Source organism: Poeciliopsis prolifica, unplaced genomic scaffold (genome assembly GCF_027474105.1).
Source record: "Poeciliopsis prolifica strain line A6 unplaced genomic scaffold, Auburn_PproV2 SCAFFOLD021, whole genome shotgun sequence".
NCBI classification, from domain to species: Eukaryota; Metazoa; Chordata; class Actinopteri; order Cyprinodontiformes; family Poeciliidae; genus Poeciliopsis; species Poeciliopsis prolifica.
The window spans coordinates 8,624,097-8,643,975 of NW_026562396.1; the positions used below are offsets into that span (position 1 = coordinate 8,624,097).

Consider the following 19,879-nt stretch of genomic DNA (forward strand, 5'->3'; position numbering starts at 1 on the left):
GTTCACATGAAAGGAGATTGATGTTACTGCTAACCTTGGCTGTGGGCCCCGCCTGGCTGCCCCTGTAAGCCATCAGTCTGCTGGGAGTCTGACTAAAATATTAAAGAGCCTGCCTTTTCACCCACTGTAGCACCTCGCCACGGCGGGAGCAGGGCGCAGTGCACGTCAGCCGCTGCGAATGCGTGACGCTTGGACACGTAGGTGAAGCAGGAGCAGAAATGATTCTCTGTATAAACTTGACACTCGCATCGCCATGCAGCCCTTGATGTGTTTATCCCGTCAGCGGCACTTTCAAGACTGAGGGGACCTGTCCACAGTAGATCATTTTAGCTGCATACAGAAGGGGGGGCACTGCCAGTGTATAAATACATCATGTTAGAGTGGTGCCCTTGCACTGGTATAAAGAAGACAGAAGTCACCTATCGCTGTCCTGCATGACTGTGCAGGACACCAGGTTCAATACTGCAGGTAATTTCAAATTTCCAGTTTTGGATGACGGACATTTTAAAGGAGAAGCGTTATGTGTTTTCCAGCCACATATTGCTATTTTATAGCAAAATCAAGTGACTGCATTCCTTCAGTTGTTATAAATTGGGCCTCTGTCTCTTTAAAAACTCCTGCTCTTTCTGAAGCTCCACCTTCAGGAGGTCATCACAACATGGCTCCTCGGTTAACGCTTTTCCCAGAGTTGCACTGAAAAGTAGCTCGTATTATTAGCAATTAGCGTTTGCTAATTGCTTCTGGCTAGTCTGAAGGAGCTGAGTGGGGCGGAGTGCTCTGTGAGCGTAGGCTCTGGAGCTCAGAGGAAGAGCTTTGAACTCGTCGGTCCCACCAAGCATTTTCCACAGCTGAACGATTGCTAAGGGAGATGACAGGATTTCTCAAACAGGCATGAAAGAATCAAAACAAAATTAAAAGTATGTTTTTGTCAAAGGAATAACATTAGAACACGATGTAGAGCTCAAAAAAGTTGATTTTACATTGTATTTCAATTCATGGTTTCAAATTATGGAACAAGTTAAACGAGGAGTTAAAACAGTTAAAATTTGATACAATTGAAAAGGAAATATAAGGAGGTCATATTGACGAGATGTAGGAATATGGATGAGAGTCGGCACCAATGTGTATATTGAAACTGAGGCATATGAGTGTGTGGGGGTATGGATGGATGTATATATTTAGACATTTGTATTTGAGTCCATAGCCAAAAAAAACATCACAAAAAAACTGATGAAATGGAATATTAATTAACCTGTGTGGGTTTTTTCTTAATTTAATAACGAGGGCCCATTTTTAAATATTTAGTTTATGGTTTTGGAATTCATGAATGTTTTTAACTTCATACTCCTTTTTGAGCATGTTAAGATTATTATGGTGCATAAAAATATTCCTAGTTCATGTGTTTCATGCTGCTATGGTGTTCAAAACAAATAAATAAATAATACTGCCTCTTTCCACATGTTAGTGTTTTACATCATCATCTTTTTGATGTTGGTAGCTAAAACCTATTTTACTTGTAGATGTAACATTCAGGAATAATCAATCAAACTACTGGAAAGAGATGCTATAACTTATCAGATATTGTAAGTGTAGCAGGCCTTTGCAACTGTGACATTGCACAGTAGGAGTCACTGCTGAGCAAAAATAACATGTCGAATATTAGCAAAAGAAGAACCTTTCCTCCACACGAACGAGTGGCTCCGTCAGTCTTTGTAGATGGCAAAAGGTAAAAAACCCCAACAAACTTAAGTCTAAATAAATAGATGGATGAGTGAAAAATGAAAAAAAAAGTGCAATTAAGTAAAAAGTTTGAAACATCTAACCTCAGTTCCATTAGTAAGCCACTAAAGTTTTGCAGAGAAAACCTGTTGAAAATCATAAGCAGAAAAATCACAAGGAGAAAAAGAAAAAAAAAACCCAACTTGCCTCGGTGAACAATGAAGCACTAAGTCGCCGTACTGTGATGAAGCGATATCAACACCTCTCTAATGAAGGAACCGGATATTTTTGCCAAAAGCTCCACACTAATTTGTTCAGCTCATAGTTATTAGTTAGAGACGGCCTCACCCTAGTCACCTAATGCTGTGAAAACACTGCTGGAGTGCTGTTGATTTGTCAGCTTCCGTTTTATTGGGACAATTTTGAACGGATTAAAAAGCTTTTTGTTTATTTCCTGTCTCTAAAGTGTCTTTATACTTTCTTTCTTACGTTTATCGACTCGAAACCGATACTTCATGTAGCCATCTATTTATCCTGCATAAATGACAAGGTGAAAGCAGAGAAGGGTTATTAACCAAACCTTTCTGCTGCACCTGCTAATTTCAAAATAAACGAACGGCCGGCACGCCAGTAAGGCCTCGCATCAGGGAGCGCAGCATGAAGGTTGATTCGCGCTCTCGTCACGGTTAAGAGGCGTAATTTGACAGACAGGCGCATGAACACGAATGCTCTCCCGCCTCCCCCTTTCTTGCACGTCTAGCTCACGGGATGAAAAAAAGAGGAGACGGGGGAAAAAATGCCTGTTTGGTTGTAAACCCTGCAGTGGAGGGAGGTTGAGAAAGTACTGAGACAGGATTGGAGACCCCTGGGGCTAAAAACGAGAAAGAGGAAGCAGAAGAGGCAACGAGAGAGAGAGATGAAATAAATGATGCAAGTCTAAAAACAGCATTTAAGTTATGATGAAACAGCAGTTGTTTCAGTAAAACATGCTGATAGAGGAAGTTGAGTTTTGATAAATTGCTGTTGCTGTCATTCTGGAGGTATTTAATGCTTCAATCAGTGCCAGGAGGGGCTGCTGCTGAACTTTCGCCGCACGTCGAGGCGCCTGACAACGGGACGCTGAGCGAACAGGAAGCAATCTGGGAAAACTGTGCCAAGAAAACAAAAGAGGGTAGAAAGAAGGAAGCGTGTGGGGGCGGCTGAAGGAAAAAGGAGATGTTGACAGGTGATGGATTGATATCACACAGTAGGGCAAAGATTTAATCAAGTGTGTGTTTTGTGTGCTACTAAGCCTGAATAAATGCTGGAGAAATTAAACCCGGAGGCTTTTAGGTTCAGAAGACTTAGTTATCAACACCATTAATGTAATGTTACACCCCCTGTGGATCACTTTCCTTATTTATTTTAGCCTTATTTATTTTAGCATTCCGGTTTTCATTTTCCTTCTTGGAACAATATACAAAAAATAACTTGTTGAATTAACATCAAAGACAGTTTTTTTCTCTCTCTCTCTATTTTGAGGGTTGGGTTTTTTTTTTCAAAGCAAACTTGTTGTCTTAATGTGCTTGCAAGCAATGAATCTGGTTTTATTTTGGTGACTTATGCACGTTTTACCTCAGGTCACATGTCTATTCTTTGAGAAACTGCCCGTTTGAATTTTGTCATCCATTAACATAAAACACTTTCATGAAAGAAAAGTTTCTGCTGCCGAGGTAGACTTGTTGAGGGAATGAAATCAAATAGCTCAAAACACTGATGTGAACGTCAATGGCATTTTTTTTTAGCATTTAAAAAAAAAATAAAAAAGGACAATGTCAAACTGAGAAATCAGCAGGGGTGCACGTGGGGTAAGTTGTAGAAAGTTAATATGAAAACATTGTGGCATTTCTTATCTAAGAAAGGTCTGTTTTGCAAGTTAAGTCGGCATCAGCACGTGAATTTACGTAGTGAACTAAGTCGCTAAGATGCTTTTATTTTCATCCCCACATGTGAAGATTCTTATTTTGAAGTAGGAAAGGAAATAGCTCATCCTTTTATCCGCCTTATTCCTGGCCCCCATGAGGCTTTGCATGATTTTTGGACGCGACTTCTGCTGCTAACCGGAACCGCCATTTACATGTTAGCAACTCGCTAACCGGCTGTCCACCGAGGTTTTAGGCTATAAAATATGTGGACACTCCAACTATTACAGCTTAAATGTAATTAAATGTGGCGATATTGTTTTTCCACTGCCTACAGCTAATGCAGGGAGGAACGGCAACTTGAAGAAATGGCCGCAAATAATCCACACTGGCATATTTAGCCACATAACTGATTCAATTGCTGCGGATGGAGATGCAGGTTTTCCTTCCTTGGCTTTTTGAGAATCATTGAAATAATCCTCAGTGAAATCGAGGACTATTTCATTGTTTTATAACTATAAAATGAGCACATGAAACATTTTGTGTTCTCTCTTCAAGAATTTTTAGCCAAATTATCTTTGTTTCCTTATCTGTGGGCAGCCAATGAAAACTAGCGCTTTTGTTTTGGGAGTATCATGAATGTAGATTAGCAAAAAACCCAACAAATTACAATGAAATACTGCTACTTCTGGTGGGCGTCGGAAGTAAGAGTCAGAATCATTTCCACAGTAAGACTCCCAGGAATAAGGTGGATAAATAACTGGCTGAAAAAATGGCACTGATCTTGAACAGCATTCAGCCAAACTGAACCTTTCTAAAAGCACAACTGGCTTGTTGTTGGCCTAACAACGGCGAAGTATGAACTGTTGATTTATCAGGATCTTTGGGTTCATGTGATTTCTAGATCAAAATATAAAATACTGAGACTGATCAAACCTGAACAGGGTGATCAGTTCAGTCCAGAATATTAATAATATTCATGTCAGTATCATATCGATACTTTAGCTTCAGGTTTTATGATTTCTGTTCTGTATTTACTCAACTCTATCTCAATTAAGATTTTGTTTTGATTTGTTCTAAAAAAAAATTCTTGGACTGGAATTTCTTTGCAAAAAATGGATTGCTCTTTTTTTGTCTATTTCTGTTCTGTTCATATGTATTTTGTAGATGCCTCTAGACTTTGTCCAAAATATGTTCCTGGGTTTTGACAAATTAACTCAAAGAAAAACCCAGAAAAACAACAAAAGGTCAGAAACTTTGTGACACAATACAGATACGTTGAAGTTTTTAGATCTGTATCTGTATTGGTGTTACTGATCTTGTATTCACTTTGGATTAAAATCGGTACCAAAATGTGAAGTAGCACACCTGTAATTCACACGGATCAAAGAATCTCTAAAGAACGTTAGATAAATGAAATCATTCAAAAAGAAAAAAGTGTCAAAATATTACTTTGAGAAGTTGGTGACGACTCAGCAGTGCCTGTTTAAAGTCTTTGTTTAATGCTACAGAAGATGCCCTTAAACATATTACACAGCAATAAAGAAGACATCATCTCTATCCAATGCACACTTTAGAAATACTTTGATCAAGTGGACCACATCCCCTGGACTCTTTCCCTTCAACATCCCAAACTGCCCTGCATGCAAGGTTTCAAAGGAAGATCTAATATTTCAGAATAACTGGGTTCATGTGAAGAATCTCGGGGTTTCTGAGGATTGGGGAGCAAATCTCAATGTCAGAAAAGCTCTGATCTCTTTGACTCAACCAAAGTTTCAAAGTGTTCCTTTAAACTGTCCCAGGCATTTGATATTGTCTCTGCACAGAGCACCTTCACTCTAAAAGATCAGAATATGTCATTTTGCTTCAGCTATGGAAACAGAATCGTCAGGTCTCAATGGTGACAATTAATCATTATATATTTGGTTTTTTGTCATCAGTAGATCTCAGTCTACTGATAGGCCTGGCACGATAACAAATTTTAATGGACAATAAATTTAAATGATTGCGAAAAACAATAATATTGTCATTTTTATACAATTTTCGACTAATAACAATGGCATAATATTGCAAGGGATACCCACTCAAGAATAAAAAATACACTTTAATTTCTGAGGAAAATTCAGCTTGATTTAGTACAAACATGGAAAACGTTAATCATTCAGCTTAGAGAGCAGGTGACGGTTACAGGATTGTTAAAAAAAAAAACGAAACAAAAAAAAAACACAAACTATTTTATACTATCTCTCAAAGTTTTGCAGTGCTTTTCAAAATGGGGGCTTTTCCATCATAGTGAAGGGGAACGTCTTTTTAACGACTGTTGACCAACTGGGAATTATGGAGCTCGTTTTAATTCATCGCCCGATTCTCTGATTTATTGCTAGTGAGATCAATGGAAACAGGCCAGTTGGCCTGTTTGTGTTCTGCTCCCTTCGTTTGCTCTTTTGTTTTCCGAGTAGCGTCTCTGTCATCTATTGTTGGGCGTTTTGCATGACTAATCACTGCCACGTCCGCGACCTCCTTCATGTTTGCCTTTTTTTTCCTCTTTTCTTTGTTTTTGCACATTGTTCTTGTTGATGCGTTATTGTTGACACTTCAGCGAGTTAGTCATCCTCCACGTTTGGCGACGAATTTCACGGACTGCCCCCCCCCCCTGTAGGCTCGCCATCTGTGCCGACAGTCGCCGTCATTGAAACAGATTTTGAACGTCTAACAAATATCTATAACCTTTTGTGAGTTTTTCTTTGTGTTGTTGTTGTTGGTAGGCTCCCGTTTCACCGTCTTGTCTTTGAACTCCATCCTTTGTGATGCTCTTGGCCTTGAACTTTTCCAGCTGCAGCAGAAAAGCGCTCTCTTGTCTCTCTCTGACGCTTTTGATTCGTCTCTTGGGCAATAATTTTCAGTTCCAAACAAGCATATTTACAGAGATGTTTCTCTAAGGTTTGTCCTTAAATAATTCCTCTCCCTCAATACTTTTCTTTACCCTTTGTCTACAAGAGAAGAACTCCTCGTGTTTGATGATAGAGTGACTCACCCGGAAGCCTCAGCCAGAATGATGCTGCTGATGCTGCTGTCCTAATTTAGACTTTGTGAAGATGCTGCAATGCTCATATTAACTGTGTTCACATCTTTTACTTTCAGCTCTCACTTTTGACATGTATTCCAATTTTTAATGAATTATTTGAATGCCCCATTTCATGTCTCTGTCCCTCATATATGCTCGTTAGAGCAGCAGTGATGCAACAGAATATGGTAGGGGCAAAAAAGGGGAAAAGTCTTCATTCTTCATGGAAGTGTAAAATAATCTTTTTGAAAATGTTCCCAAAAAAAAAATGTTTCAAAACTGCAATATTTTCCACTGCAGTGAAAATTCACAAATTTTAATAGAGCTGAAAACCAACCTCGTCCGTACGCAAAAACTTTTTTGAAACCGACGCGTTCCCATTAAGCAGATTTATTTCCGTAATTCTAATTTCAGCTAGAGATGTTAATGTTGGCATATATTTGCGTTTCTCAAACGGGGCGGTACCGCCCCCTGGTACCGCCCCCCTGGTACTGCCCCCTGGTACCGCCCCGTGGTGCTACCCCCTTGTGCTACCCCCTGGTGCGCGTTCAGAGGGTGGCAGGGGGCGCTGGTGGAAGTTTTTACAAAAGGGGAGCACTGAGATTTGAAGGTAAACTTTACTTCTTAATGCACAACAGAACCAGTTTAGACTTTGAACAACTTGCTAAAACCGTATTGTGTAGCATGCTGGGCTGCAACTGTATCCATGGCAGCTCTTCTTCTCTTCAGTGACGTTGAGCAAAACTCTGAAACTGTTCTATGTCTGGTTTACCCTGATTCACAAACTAGATGTGAATCAAGGCAAACTAACAGAGAATTCGACGCTGAACAGTGAAGAATCAATATGAATGGCAAATCAACACATGATGTGTATGGCAAGAATAACCAGATACTGTTTTCAGATAAAAGATAAAATAATATTTTTGAAGTGCAATGGGTTTGTTGGGACCACATCTAATACTAAGAAGAAATATATTTTGACAATAAGAATGAGGAACTTATCACTTATTTATGTTTTTAATTAGATTTGATATATTTATGTCTTCTATGTTCTTTCCCATGTCAGTGTCAATGTCTTGATACTGTTATGTGACACCATGACACTTTCAATTTGACTCAAGATTTAAAGAAGAATCGGCGTTGTTCGTTGTAATTTCTGTCAATAGACAGGTCTATATAAAGATATAATCCATTCATAATTAATTAAAAGGATCTTGAACTTTTGCTTTTCCACTGGTTTGCACAGAAAATGCCAAGTGGGTGAGATTTTATGGATGAAACTCTAATGTCCAATTTTCCTGAAAGCAGCGCAGAGCTGCACCACTAGAAACTGACATAAACACTGAAGAGAAGAAGAGTCATGACTGATATAAATGCAGTTTTCATGTTGCAGAGCACTGTCTTTTTGAAAATACTTCAAAGTTCAAACTAGTGTCATTGTGCATCTTTCATTTGGTTCACTTTGTGCAAGATTTAGCATCATAAAATGGCACAGAACAAGAATACTGCTTTTCCACTCTGATTAGCTGCCGATTTTAAGCTGAATGTCCATTCACCGTAGTTTCTGTAGATGCTGGTAAAGATCGTTTCTATTCACGTGGCTTTTTTGTTCTCTGGGAAAAGATTTTTGATGATAAATACAAAAACAAACATAAAAATCAAAACTTCAACAATAGTGAAAGTAATATTAGTAATACAATAACAGTCAGTGCAAAGTAACCTACAGTTTCTTTGGTGGGGGGCGTGAAGGGACCTGGGTGATGGATCGGGGGTCCGTCGGCCCAAAACAGGTTGAGAAACACTGGTATGCAGCCTCCTCAGCGCAGCCCCTGTATGCAGAACGCCGTGTGGACTGGTGGTCTTGTTGTTGCCACCGCGGCTCCCGTGGCCACAGGCTGTCATCTCATTAACCAGGGGGCAAGAAATGAAGGAACTCTGCTGCAAATAATACCGCTCCTCTTTTTTTCACTCTCGCAAAAATACAGTGAGACCGGGCTCCTTGGATTCTCAGCATCCTTGTCAGCTATCCAGTTACACACATCTACAGTGTGCGACTGTGTGCAGTGAACTGTGCATGTTCCATGCGCAGACTGTGAAAACATTTTTTCTCTCGGGAGCACAATGAAGTAGCTGTCTGTCGAGCTATCCAGGCAGCTATAAATATTTATAAATAGGGATTAATTCAGGTTCAACGCCAGCCTTTGAACTTATTCCTTTTTTTGCTGATATGTAGCATGTCTGTCAAAGAACAAAAAAGAACCAAAAAAGCCAAAAATCTCCTTCCAGATCTCTTCCCCGTTGGCCGTGACGGAGTCGTATTCATTTTCTCCCATGCAGTCCCACGTCACTAGGGAAGCACTTGTTGGTTGTAGGATGATGCGACACATTAGCATGCGGCGGTTTCGCTGGCGGTGTACCGATGTGGACCGTCATCAAACGGTTTTGTGGGCTGCGGCGCCTGAATGAGGCCCTCTTTTGTGATTTACATTCAGACTGCCAGACGCCTGGCGCCCCGGGGGAACCGTCTCTTATTCTAACACCGGGAGAAGAGACGCAGCCGTCTGGCGCGGGGACGCCGCCGTGCGCGCGTTCGCCGGTGACTTCATCACGCGGGCCGGCCGGTTTCAGCAGCGATGCCTCCGCCAGCTTTTCATTTGGGCCCTTCCGACTGCACAGGCGTGATGGTGTGAGGGGGAAACGGAGAAGGAAACTAAACCTCACCCGAGAGGGAATTTGTATGATTTGCTTGAATATTTACTCCGACTGCTATGTTGTTTTCAATTTGAGTCTAATAAAGTTTAGGTCTTCTTTTTTCTACTGGCTCGTAGTCATAAATCAAAGCAACGCACCGCGGACAGCTCAGCTGCTGGATGATGTAATTTTCCATCACTTTTTAGACTTGTGTAAAATTGCTTCGTCTGTCTTCGGGGAGCTCACGGGGTAATGTGCTGTCAGAGATAGAAAATCTGATAGGATCCTGGGGGAGCAGAGGAGGGAATAACAATGTCAGGATTTTTGTTTATCATCGCGTTGAACATGAAGAGCAGAGATGTACATCAACACACACTGTAATTGGTACACCAGTGTCGCCTCGTATATTATGTCAGATGTGCAGGAGAGACTTTATTTCAGTTGTGCTGATAGATAAAGGGAAACGGTTGATTGCATGTCCTCCACACACACATATGTTACATCTTTCTGTCTTCACAAGGACTTTCATTGTATTGACTTCCATTCATTTATCATTTCAAACACTGAAACTTACCCCAAACCGAACCGTTACCAGTACACACCTTAAACACTCTAGACTTAAAAACATTTGTTCTTCCTGGCTTTGGAGTCAATCAGTCCTCACAAGGCAGTATTTGTTTGAAAAATGGGCCTTACAGGGTGAGAGATGCAAAAAGTCTGTTGAAGATTTCTCGATTAAATTCTAACACCAGACCTTTAGCTCAGATTTCTGAGCAAAATTCCTCAAAGTTCAATAGAAAACGTCTAACATTAGTTTTCACGTCTTGCCACAGATTGTCAATTGTTGTAAAACACAATTATGCTCTCATTGACACAATTCCTCCACTCCAGTCTCCAGTACTGGTCTTGTGTTTGGGTCCACCCGTTCTTCCATCAACTGCAACAGCAACAATCAATTGGTGTATCACTCTACAAAAGCTGCTAGCTGCTAGCGGCTTGCACGGCCTGTCGCACTCTCACCGTTCTTGACTGGAGAGCAGTGATTATACTATCTGCATGTCTCCTTCAGCACAGCAGGGAAAGTTATCCTTAAAGTTTTGCAGGGAATCTGCAATGTGAAGACGTTCTGATAAGCAATAGCCTTACCTGCACGCCAAGCTAACGCTACGATCAATGAAGCACGTTTGACGCCGTTAGAAGTTTCAAACTCGGAACGTCTTCCTCGTAAACAAAATAAATATTTAGGCCATGTTCTTTGTGAAGTGATAGTTTCCTGCTTTACCCTGACAGCAGGATATCAGTAAATGAACTTGCTGAATAATCTCAGCTCAGATCAGCAAACTGCAAAAAGCTCAGAGCTCCCTTTGAGTGTTAATATGTGTCTCCTGGAGGCCATTTGCTCTTCCCTCGTCCCAATCGTGTTGATAGCCTTGATGTGACTGTTTCCAACCCTTCCCACGAACGGATTTAATTTGCTTCAAATCCATCATTAACCAAAAGTGGGGCCTTGCCTCAGTCAGTTATCCTTCCTGTGTTCTCTTGTTCATTTTACATGTCCTCAAGTTAATTCCAGTCCTAATTAACTACCTTTGAAAGGAATCTGTGCGATAATTACCACAAGGAGGTGGAACGGAAGCAATCACACTCTGCGCAATTTATTCCCCCACCGCAGGGAAAACCCTGCAGAGTCACCCGCTGCCTTCCGACTTTTTCCAATTTTTTTTTTCCTTCCCTTTTTTTCCTTGTCCTAAGAATCACCTTCACCGCTCGCTTTCGGTCGTGTGGAAGGAGAAACACAAACAATCAGGTGGCTGCAGACAAACACCCCTGCTGCTTCGCTCTCTGGCTCCTTGCCTATTTGCAGAAATACATTTTAGGATCGGCACAAACTTCAATGGCGTTCAATAAAGCGAATAAAGCGGTATCTCTCGCAGCACTGAAGGAAGAAGTAGCGTACGAGGAGCAAAATGTTTAAGGTAATTTTGGTTAGACCGGATCACAAATTCAATTCTGCTGACGGGAACATCACAAGTGCTTGACCTCACATCATAGAAAAATCTTAAGTAGGCTGAAAATGACAATAATTTACCTTTGTAACGTTGTTTTTTCATCATCTGTGCCCCCAATGTGTGTGTAAACTTCTGCTCCAAACTTTGGATTATTTGTAAAAACAGAGAATAAATGCGCTTCAGAAATATTTAGTTTTCAGCCTGAACTATAAGAAAATATTGGGACTCTTATATGCTGATACTTGAAGGACTTGAGCAGAAGTGATAGTAGATGAATGAGTATTCTAACTTTAATCTTTTCAAGAGCTTAGAGGAAGCTGTGAAACATCTATCAACTTAAAAAATGTTATCTTCGAAGATAAAGCAGATGAGCTTATCTCGCCTTATCTGCCATCGTTTCTCAGATAACTATAACTTCTGGCTTATGTGAAACAATGGCAGATGCTTTTCTTTTCTCTTTTTTTGCTGTGCTGTAATTTCAGCTACAGAGAGGTGTAGATTCCCCCTATTCAGCTTTTATTTTTCATGCCCGTGCGTCGGAGCCGTCTGGGGTGGCATACCCGGAAGGGAGCCTTTAACGGTGGAGTGTTATACAGTTAGGAACCGTCTCTCACCCACAGCACATCAAAATGTAAATACGATCTATAATTTGTCAAGCAGTACATTTAGATGAGCAGATTTAAAAAAAATCAAACTGCAGCCCATTCATTTTTAGAGACTGATGCCCATCGAGCAGCAGGTGAGCAGCCAATAAACATCAGCACAAAACTCTAAAAATCTCTTTGTTTTATGCGAAACGCAAATACTTTACCAACAATGCAAAGGAAGCCTCCGTTACAAGACAAACCTTTTAGCCGTAGTGTCAAAAATATAGTGTTCAGACGTCTACCCTGCAGTCAAAACATCAAAACAGAATCTGTGTGGACGGTTATTTATTGCCCAGAAGTAAAGTTGTTCTTTATGTCAGTTGGAGTCTCGCTGACTCTCAGTCAAGAATGGCTACGCCAAGAAGTGCAGCTGATGCTAAAGCAGGCAATAGACTTTAGACTGCAGCCACATCTTAGTGCAGGGGTCCCCAAAGTGGGTCCTGGAGGTCCGGCATCCTGCATGTTTTAGTTCTCTCCTTGGTTTAACGCACCTGGATCCAATGATGGCTCATTCGAGGCCTAAAAAGAACATTGACATGCTGAAAAAGTCGTTGGTACCAGCAGGGAGAGAATTAAAACATGCAGGATGCCGGACATCCAGGACCCACTTTGGGGACCCCTGCCTTATTGTGTCACTTCCTGTCTGTAATTCCTTCTTAGTGTCCTTTTGTCGATTCACTTTTACGACAAACATCTATTTTAAAGTTAGAGGCAATTCAGAATGACTTTACATATCTAAACAATTTCCTCAATAGTTTCTTTCCCTGGTATTCACTATTACAGTACAGCAGTGTAGTTACTAAGTTACTTTTTTGAAAAAAAGTACTTTTTGAAATCAACTTAAAACTGCTGACCAATTGTTTTGCCTAAATTAGACAGTGCACATCTTAACAGTTTGTCATGAACATAGAAAGGTTTTTTCTCTCGTAATAGAATCAGTCTCTTTCCGTAAAAAAAAAAAAAAAAAAAAGCAACATTAGCTGTGTTTCCTATACCAATGTGCTCAAACCTTTATCAGAAGCACAATTAAAATCACATGTGAATAAGTTTGCTCATGTGATGAGTCATTAAAAAACATGATCCTCCAACTACTTCCTGTCGCCTTCTTTGTGGTTTCCGCCAGCAGCAACGTCCGGTTGTCGATTGCGTGACTTGTGTTTTACATAAAAAGTGTTTCCATTGCAGTTTTGCAAAATAAACCGAGTTCATTTCAATCTCTAAAACTTTTTTTCAATCAAATTTTTTTCATTTTTTTATGTTTCCGTTACACAAATTTTTTTTTTAAATGTCAAGTTGCGCAATTGTACGGTCAGTAGAAAGGCAGCTTCAGAGCAGTAAGGAAGAAAAAGACGTAATGTTTGGAGAAACATTTAGTGACAAAGTTCACAAATGAACCAAGATGTTATTTGTTTGACTGGCCAATCAAATACCGTGAGCTAAATATCAAACAATTTTTTTGGAATAACACTTCAGTGGTCTCCATAGGGATCTTGCACATATTGTTTTTCTCCTGCAGAGAGTTGTTCTTTCCGTCGTAATTAAACAGTCTCGCCTATCTGTGCTTCAAATGGCAATGCAGTGGCTCACAAAAGTTTCTGAGCAACGAGAACAGCGAGAGGTCCCACAACAGATGGCGCGGCTCCCGGAGAACACTGAACTCATCATCTCAGTGTCAAACTGGGATTACATGAAGAGACGGAGGCAACCGAGAGCAAAAAGACCACGACAGGTTTTCTAAGATGGTTTACGTATCTCATACTTGGACTGTTCAAAAACTTTTAATTGTTCACGGGGTCCATTAAGATTTTAAGTTGTCTCCTGTTGGACAAATCGAGCCTGGATCAGCTTGGTTAAAATTTGTTTCCACTGTTTTATTAGTAGTGTTCTTCAATCTTTAAAACGAACAACAAGGTAGTGTTTACGTGTCTAACCTCGGCAGAGTTGACTCCCAAAGGTAGACAGCTGCTCTGTGAGCCGAGGTTCCTGGTCGAATGAGAGGGAATCGTCAGAATCCAGGCCCAAGCCGGTTCTGAGAAACGAAACAGCAACTGGAAGCATTCTTCCTACTCATCAATGGATAAAGGTGCTTCTCTGGTCACAGCGCGTCTCCAACCTGGAAAGTCTTGCTTTACTGAGCTTCTGAGTTCTTCCCAAAATCTCCTTCAAGTCACGGTGAATGTCAAGAAAATCCAAGCGATGTGGGAAATACTTTATCGCTTGAGTTCCAGAGAGAGAGAATGACTTAAAAAGTTTAAGCGATCAGAAAGAATTCATTAGAAAGATTAGACAGATGTTTGAAAGATTTAAAACCGATAAAAATGTAAAAATACTATTCTAAATAGGAATGATTATTTAACTGTAATTAAAATACACTTTTATGAGCTTCTATCATGTTGATAAAGCATATCTGGAGTGCTGCTTTGACTCTTTCATGCATGTTTGAAAAGTCCTTCAATTTCCTGTGGAAGCAGGAAATTGTTAAAAATGTTCAAAATGGCTGGAGGGACTGAATGCCAGCTTTGAGAATGAAGCTCAGCTCCTTCAGACTAGCCAGCAGCAATTAGCAGACACCTGGTTGAACTAATGAGCTCAGTAAATGAGCTGCTTCACTGGTAAAAACGTTCCTGAAGGGTTAATAGAGGAGAAATATTGTGATTCAGAACGAGCAGGAGTTTTTTTTAAAGAGACAGAACCCAATTTCAAGGGATTTTTTTGAGTCACCTTTGACATGTAGAGCATTTTTATAACTGAACATGATACATGTACTTCATTGTGCTGTAAAATGGCACTTTGTGGCTGGAAAAAACATACTTCCCCTTTAAGTGTTCATTAAATTGCCATAGTTAATGAGTCACCATTAATTAGGCTTATTAGTTCTGCATATAAATGCTGTTCATGCATTGTTTGTAAGCTTTAGGGAGACATATTTCTTGTCTTTGTAACGTAACAATTGTGACTGCAAGCCTTCAGTCAGGGTTCAGGGAATACTCCACTCTGATCATCAAACTTGTTTCACATCTTACTTTGAAAAGCAAATAAACTGCATTGTCATTGTTATTTTTTCATTGAAAATGCAATGTAGTGTGTACAAAACAGCTGTTGAAAATATGAAGAGAAATATATACATATATTCTGTATATATTTGAATATATAGAAAATATAATAATATTCTCTTTCTGGAAATCAGAGAATATGTTGCCTTCTCTTGTACAATCACTTCCTGTTTACGCCGTACTTGCCAGTATTAGTCGCTCCTGCTCAAGAACACTTTGACGACAACATTCCCTGTAACAAAGGCTGAACATTTTTCCTTTTACATTAATGAGAAAAAAACATGATGATTAACACAATCGCTGCTGCATAAATTGGTTATTAAGCCACTGAAGTCGATTGGATATTCTGATCCTTTTGTCCCAAAGTAATGGACTACTTGTTTTAGTTTTGAATTCTTGTAAACAATGAAACTCTGATTAAATATATTCATTGCAGAAATATGTTGCGTCTATCCACAAATTCTACGGTTAGTCCTGAGACTGTGAAGGCTGCAGCCAGCGACTCGTCCGTTATGAACGGCTCAGGCTTATTTGAAGTCCAATCTGTTGGCCGGATAGATTTTCAGGGAGGATAAGACAAGAAGGAGGCCAAAAAATGTTGAACTCTGGCTCATTACGTTTCCTTGTTCCAGCCAAAAGAATCAAAGTTAGTGTAATGGAGAGGAACTTTGCTCTGCGACAGACATTTCTGGAGGCGAGATGTCCAGTGTGGAAATCCATTCTGTGCAGAGGGAGCATCTCGGGTGGTAAAACTCCTCCAGGACACTCCTGGGCTTCCCCATCACCGAGACAACATAAATGTAATTTTTAAGATGTCCTCAACTCTAGAGGTCCAATTTGCCCTTCACTTTTTTTTTTCTTTCTTTGAAAGACTCACCTTGCTAGGAGTTGTGTGAGAGATTCCTGTGCAGTTTTGAGCTTAAAATGAAGCCAGCGATTCCCTGAGGACTTATCGATCTCACTCCAAAGTGGTTTTCGTTCTTCTGGTGTCAAATGACAAAGGCAAACGTGGAATTTTCTAATTCGTTGAATGCATGATCTTTCTCAAGGCCTTCTGAACGTGTTTTCCTGGACAACTCTTTGACTCCTCGTGCGGTAATATTTATGTGTGAGCTCTGCGGCGGCGTGGGCGGGCCCGAGGCTTCAGCTGAGATTTAGAGCCGCGGCGCGCCTTTAGTCCCCGGTGGTTGGGCAGGTAGTCACCCGGTGAAAACCTGCGCTCTGCTGTGCACATCTCTCTAATAAAGAGAGCGCTGAGGTATGAAAGCCCCGCAATGACAGCAAATGTTGTGAATAAATTGTTGCTCACACGTCTTACTTCATCACTCCTCGACTCGCCGTGCCACTCCGGCTCCATAATTTGAAATGACGGGCTCTTGATTGCTATTTACAGTGTTGTCGAGGTGAGGGAAAAGATTCAACATGGCGGGTAAACAGATTCGCTGCCACTTTTCCACCAGATCTGCCGATGTTGACTTTATGTCCGCTTGCTGTTTCCGAGCCCCCTCCTCGCTTCTTTCTCTTGCTCGTCTGTGCAGAAGTGGGAGCCGCGACTCGTAACTCGCGACCTTTTCGGGAATTTTCTTCGCATTTTGATTAAATTGACAAGTTAGAAAATCGTGCTCGACATCGGCGAACATTTGTGAAGCTTCCGGGTCCATTAACACCAGCCACTTCAATTAAACTCCAGCTGGTTTGTCTAGAACGTCCGGCTCGTTTGGGGAAGTGTGAATGCGGACCGAAGAAGTGGACTCTGGTCCGTCTAAAAGCCTCTGTTTATGTTCGGTTGAAGTGAACTCTGGTTCGTATGTGGATGCGAGCGGACCAGAGACCACTCCAGGAGCAGGAAGCGGATTGCAGCGCAGGGCTTTCTGGGTAAATGCAATCAAAACAAACATGTGGATCTAATGTTGGCAGGAGAGACGTCTGGTCTCTTGTCACCAAAGACAAGAGAAATCCTACAACCGCTAAAATCTGATGCCTGTCCATTTTTGCTTGCATTTTTGTGGAAAATGAAGTCACTAGTACCTTCCGCCGAGGTTTCCGTGTTTTTTACTGATGCGTCGCCTCCACGGGCGGGGGCATAAAGCAGGTTTTCAGAGCATCATTTTTCTTTCTACCTCCAGTTTGGCTCCAGTACGCTGCCGTAGTCCTGGTACTTTCACATCAATCAGACATTACTTGTATTTTTCTGTCTGTTTTTGTTCCTCTTGTGCTAGCCTCTGTTGTCATGCAGAGCTGACAAGCAGTCTACGTTAGCCAACCCTGTCAATCTAGCAGTGCAACTTCTTTCTGTTATGCTTTTAGTCGCCATCTGACAGTGTGTCATGAGGCAGATTTGACTTTGACAGAAGAATAGTTGGGCTTTTTCAATATTACAAGATCTCATTAATGACTGAAAAGCTTCTTCAAGAGCAGTGGTGGAATATAACAAGATGTCTGCAATATGAAGCATGTTTTTTTTAAATTATTTTTTATTTATTTTGAGAAAGTAAATGTTCCAATAGCAGCTTGTTCAAGTATTTCTTGGAGGTTTCTGGTTCTAATAATAGAGCTGCGTTCAGTACCACAAATTTAATCATTGCTCTAAACGTTAAACAGTCATATTTCAATTCAGCTTCAAACATGAACACTTTCTTTCTACCCGCAGCGCTATGAAGCCGATAAGGTTATATGAGCCGTTTATGTTGTTACTTCTGATTCGCTCATAATTTGTCATCTGAAATTTTCAAGTAAAAAATATAAGAACTTTTGATTTGACTCCTAAATAGTGCTTTCACTAGATGTAAGGGATCAAACCGAGGTTACTGAAAGTCAACAGTATCTCTTCTCTGGCCTGCTGTCAGTCTGCATGGTAAACAAGCTGACCAGTGGGTGTTTTCATCTCGTTCCTTTATTAACTTTGGGTTTTAGCTTCCATATGTGCCAAAGCATCAGGACACAGTCATCACAGAAGCCTGGTTTTGTCGTCTGAATGGAAAAAACTGATCCTGCAGCCCATTAGTAGGAGAGGTTAGTTTTAGAGTTGTCCCATGGAAATGATCAGAAAGAAAAATCCTACACTCTGCTGCACAGAAGTTGTTCTGCAGCTATAAATAACACGTCCGACTGAAGCTGAGGACAAGTTACATGATTTATGTTTTTCCACTAAATTTTGCCCACAATTCCCAGAAATGAAATGTCTGCACTAACTGGGGAGATCTGTAATAAGCCAGCTTGCGTCACACACATTCAAACGTAATAATTTTTCTTTTTTAGTGCACTCCTGAGATAAGAAGTGAACCATTTACTGACCGAACGTTAAATGCATGTAGCAAGCAACCCATGGAAACGAGCAGCAGGGAGGTGATTATCATCCATATTGGTTTACATTTCTACGCTAAAGTTTGATGTGTTCAGGTGGAGCTTTAGTTCTCATCTAAAAATATGCTGAAGCCATTTGTCTGAAACGATAAAACCACTTACATGATTTAAAGAGATGAGCCACTGTGCTTTTATTCTGCGTGCACAAAAGATTTTCATAGTATTTTTCAGATGACTATAAATTCCACAACGTTAGATGGTGCCGCTGTGTTCGTCTGTAGTATCTGGGTCAAGCTCCAGCGCTATCTTGCGATGTAATGAGAGTAAGTGAAAGCGTAAATAAGCTGAATACACAGAAGCAGAAGAAGTTGTGAGCGAGTCCATCGAATATTTCAGTGATTTATCTCCAGTTTTGGAGGAAAAAGACGACATGGAGTGATAAAGAAGCTTTTTTGAGCTGTAAGAGATCTGAGCTGTTTGTTTCAGAGGAACAAGATTTGCTTTCGCACATTTCACAGCTCAGAGTTCATCCACCATTTCACCTATCTGACACCTTTTGACCTTTAGCTCGTGATGTTTTGGCTCATCGGTGCCAATTGAACCAGAGATGTCAGCCCAAGTCAGTGAACTGAGGCATGGTCGTCCGCCTCTGTTGTTGTGGAGCCCAAGAAGGTCCGGATGGCAAATGTGGCTGCATTTGCAAAGCAAGATGTCATTTATCATGTCGGTATGCAATTCAGGTTTAAAAGTTTCTCGAGGTAAAATAGCAGAAATGTTTAATGTAAACGTGTCTGGTGGAAACTAAATAAAAGGAACTTCGCTTTATTCTGCGTGCACAAAAGATTTTGAAAGCATTTTTCAGACGACTATAAATTCCACAATGTTAGATGGTGCCGCATTTTATTTTCTTTCGACACAAAATAAAAATCTGAACAAATTTCTACGACAGCTTCAGAGGATGCGATCGCATGTTACCCGACACGTGAAGGTGGCATGAGAGCGTAAAATAAGTCAGGGTCTCTCTCCGCTCTTGCAGGTCCCGTCGCCGTGATCAGCGGTGAGGAAGACTCTGCCAGCCCTCTTCATCACGTCAACCACGGGATCATCACGCCGTGTACTCTGGACGCGGGACCTGACGCGGTCGTCATAGGAATGACTCGCATACCTGTGGTGGAAAATCCCCAGTACTTCAGGCACGGACACAACTGCAACAAGCCGACAACTCGTAAGTCCGCCATGTTGACTCCGATCCAATCAGATCCCAAAGTCGTGCAGCGCAAAAAAATAAATGTTTCTTCATCTTGAACTATTTGAGCAGATATCTCTACAAGTAAAGGGGACCAAAAAAAAGAGTTTTTTTTAGGTCCTCTTGTGTGAATCTGGTGGAAACATGTAGGCCAGAGATTTTCTTTGAAGCAAGCGATGGTCCTTTGTGAGTGTTTTTGTCATTCATTTTGAATATTATATCTTTCTGTTTGTGTTGAATGTTAGA

General features: G+C 40.8%; 1 protein-coding gene across 3 annotated transcripts in view; it reads left to right on the forward strand.

The window, feature by feature from the left end:
- Positions 1–19,879, forward strand: part of ntrk3b (neurotrophic tyrosine kinase, receptor, type 3b) — a 234,833-nt gene that overhangs the window by 166,204 nt on the left and 48,750 nt on the right. For all 3 annotated transcript variants that reach the window (XM_055044969.1, XM_055044970.1, XM_055044971.1), the window contains one exon: positions 19,424–19,612. In XM_055044969.1, the coding sequence (XP_054900944.1) occupies positions 19,424–19,612 (189 nt within the window). The remainder of the gene's footprint in view (positions 1–19,423; positions 19,613–19,879) is intronic.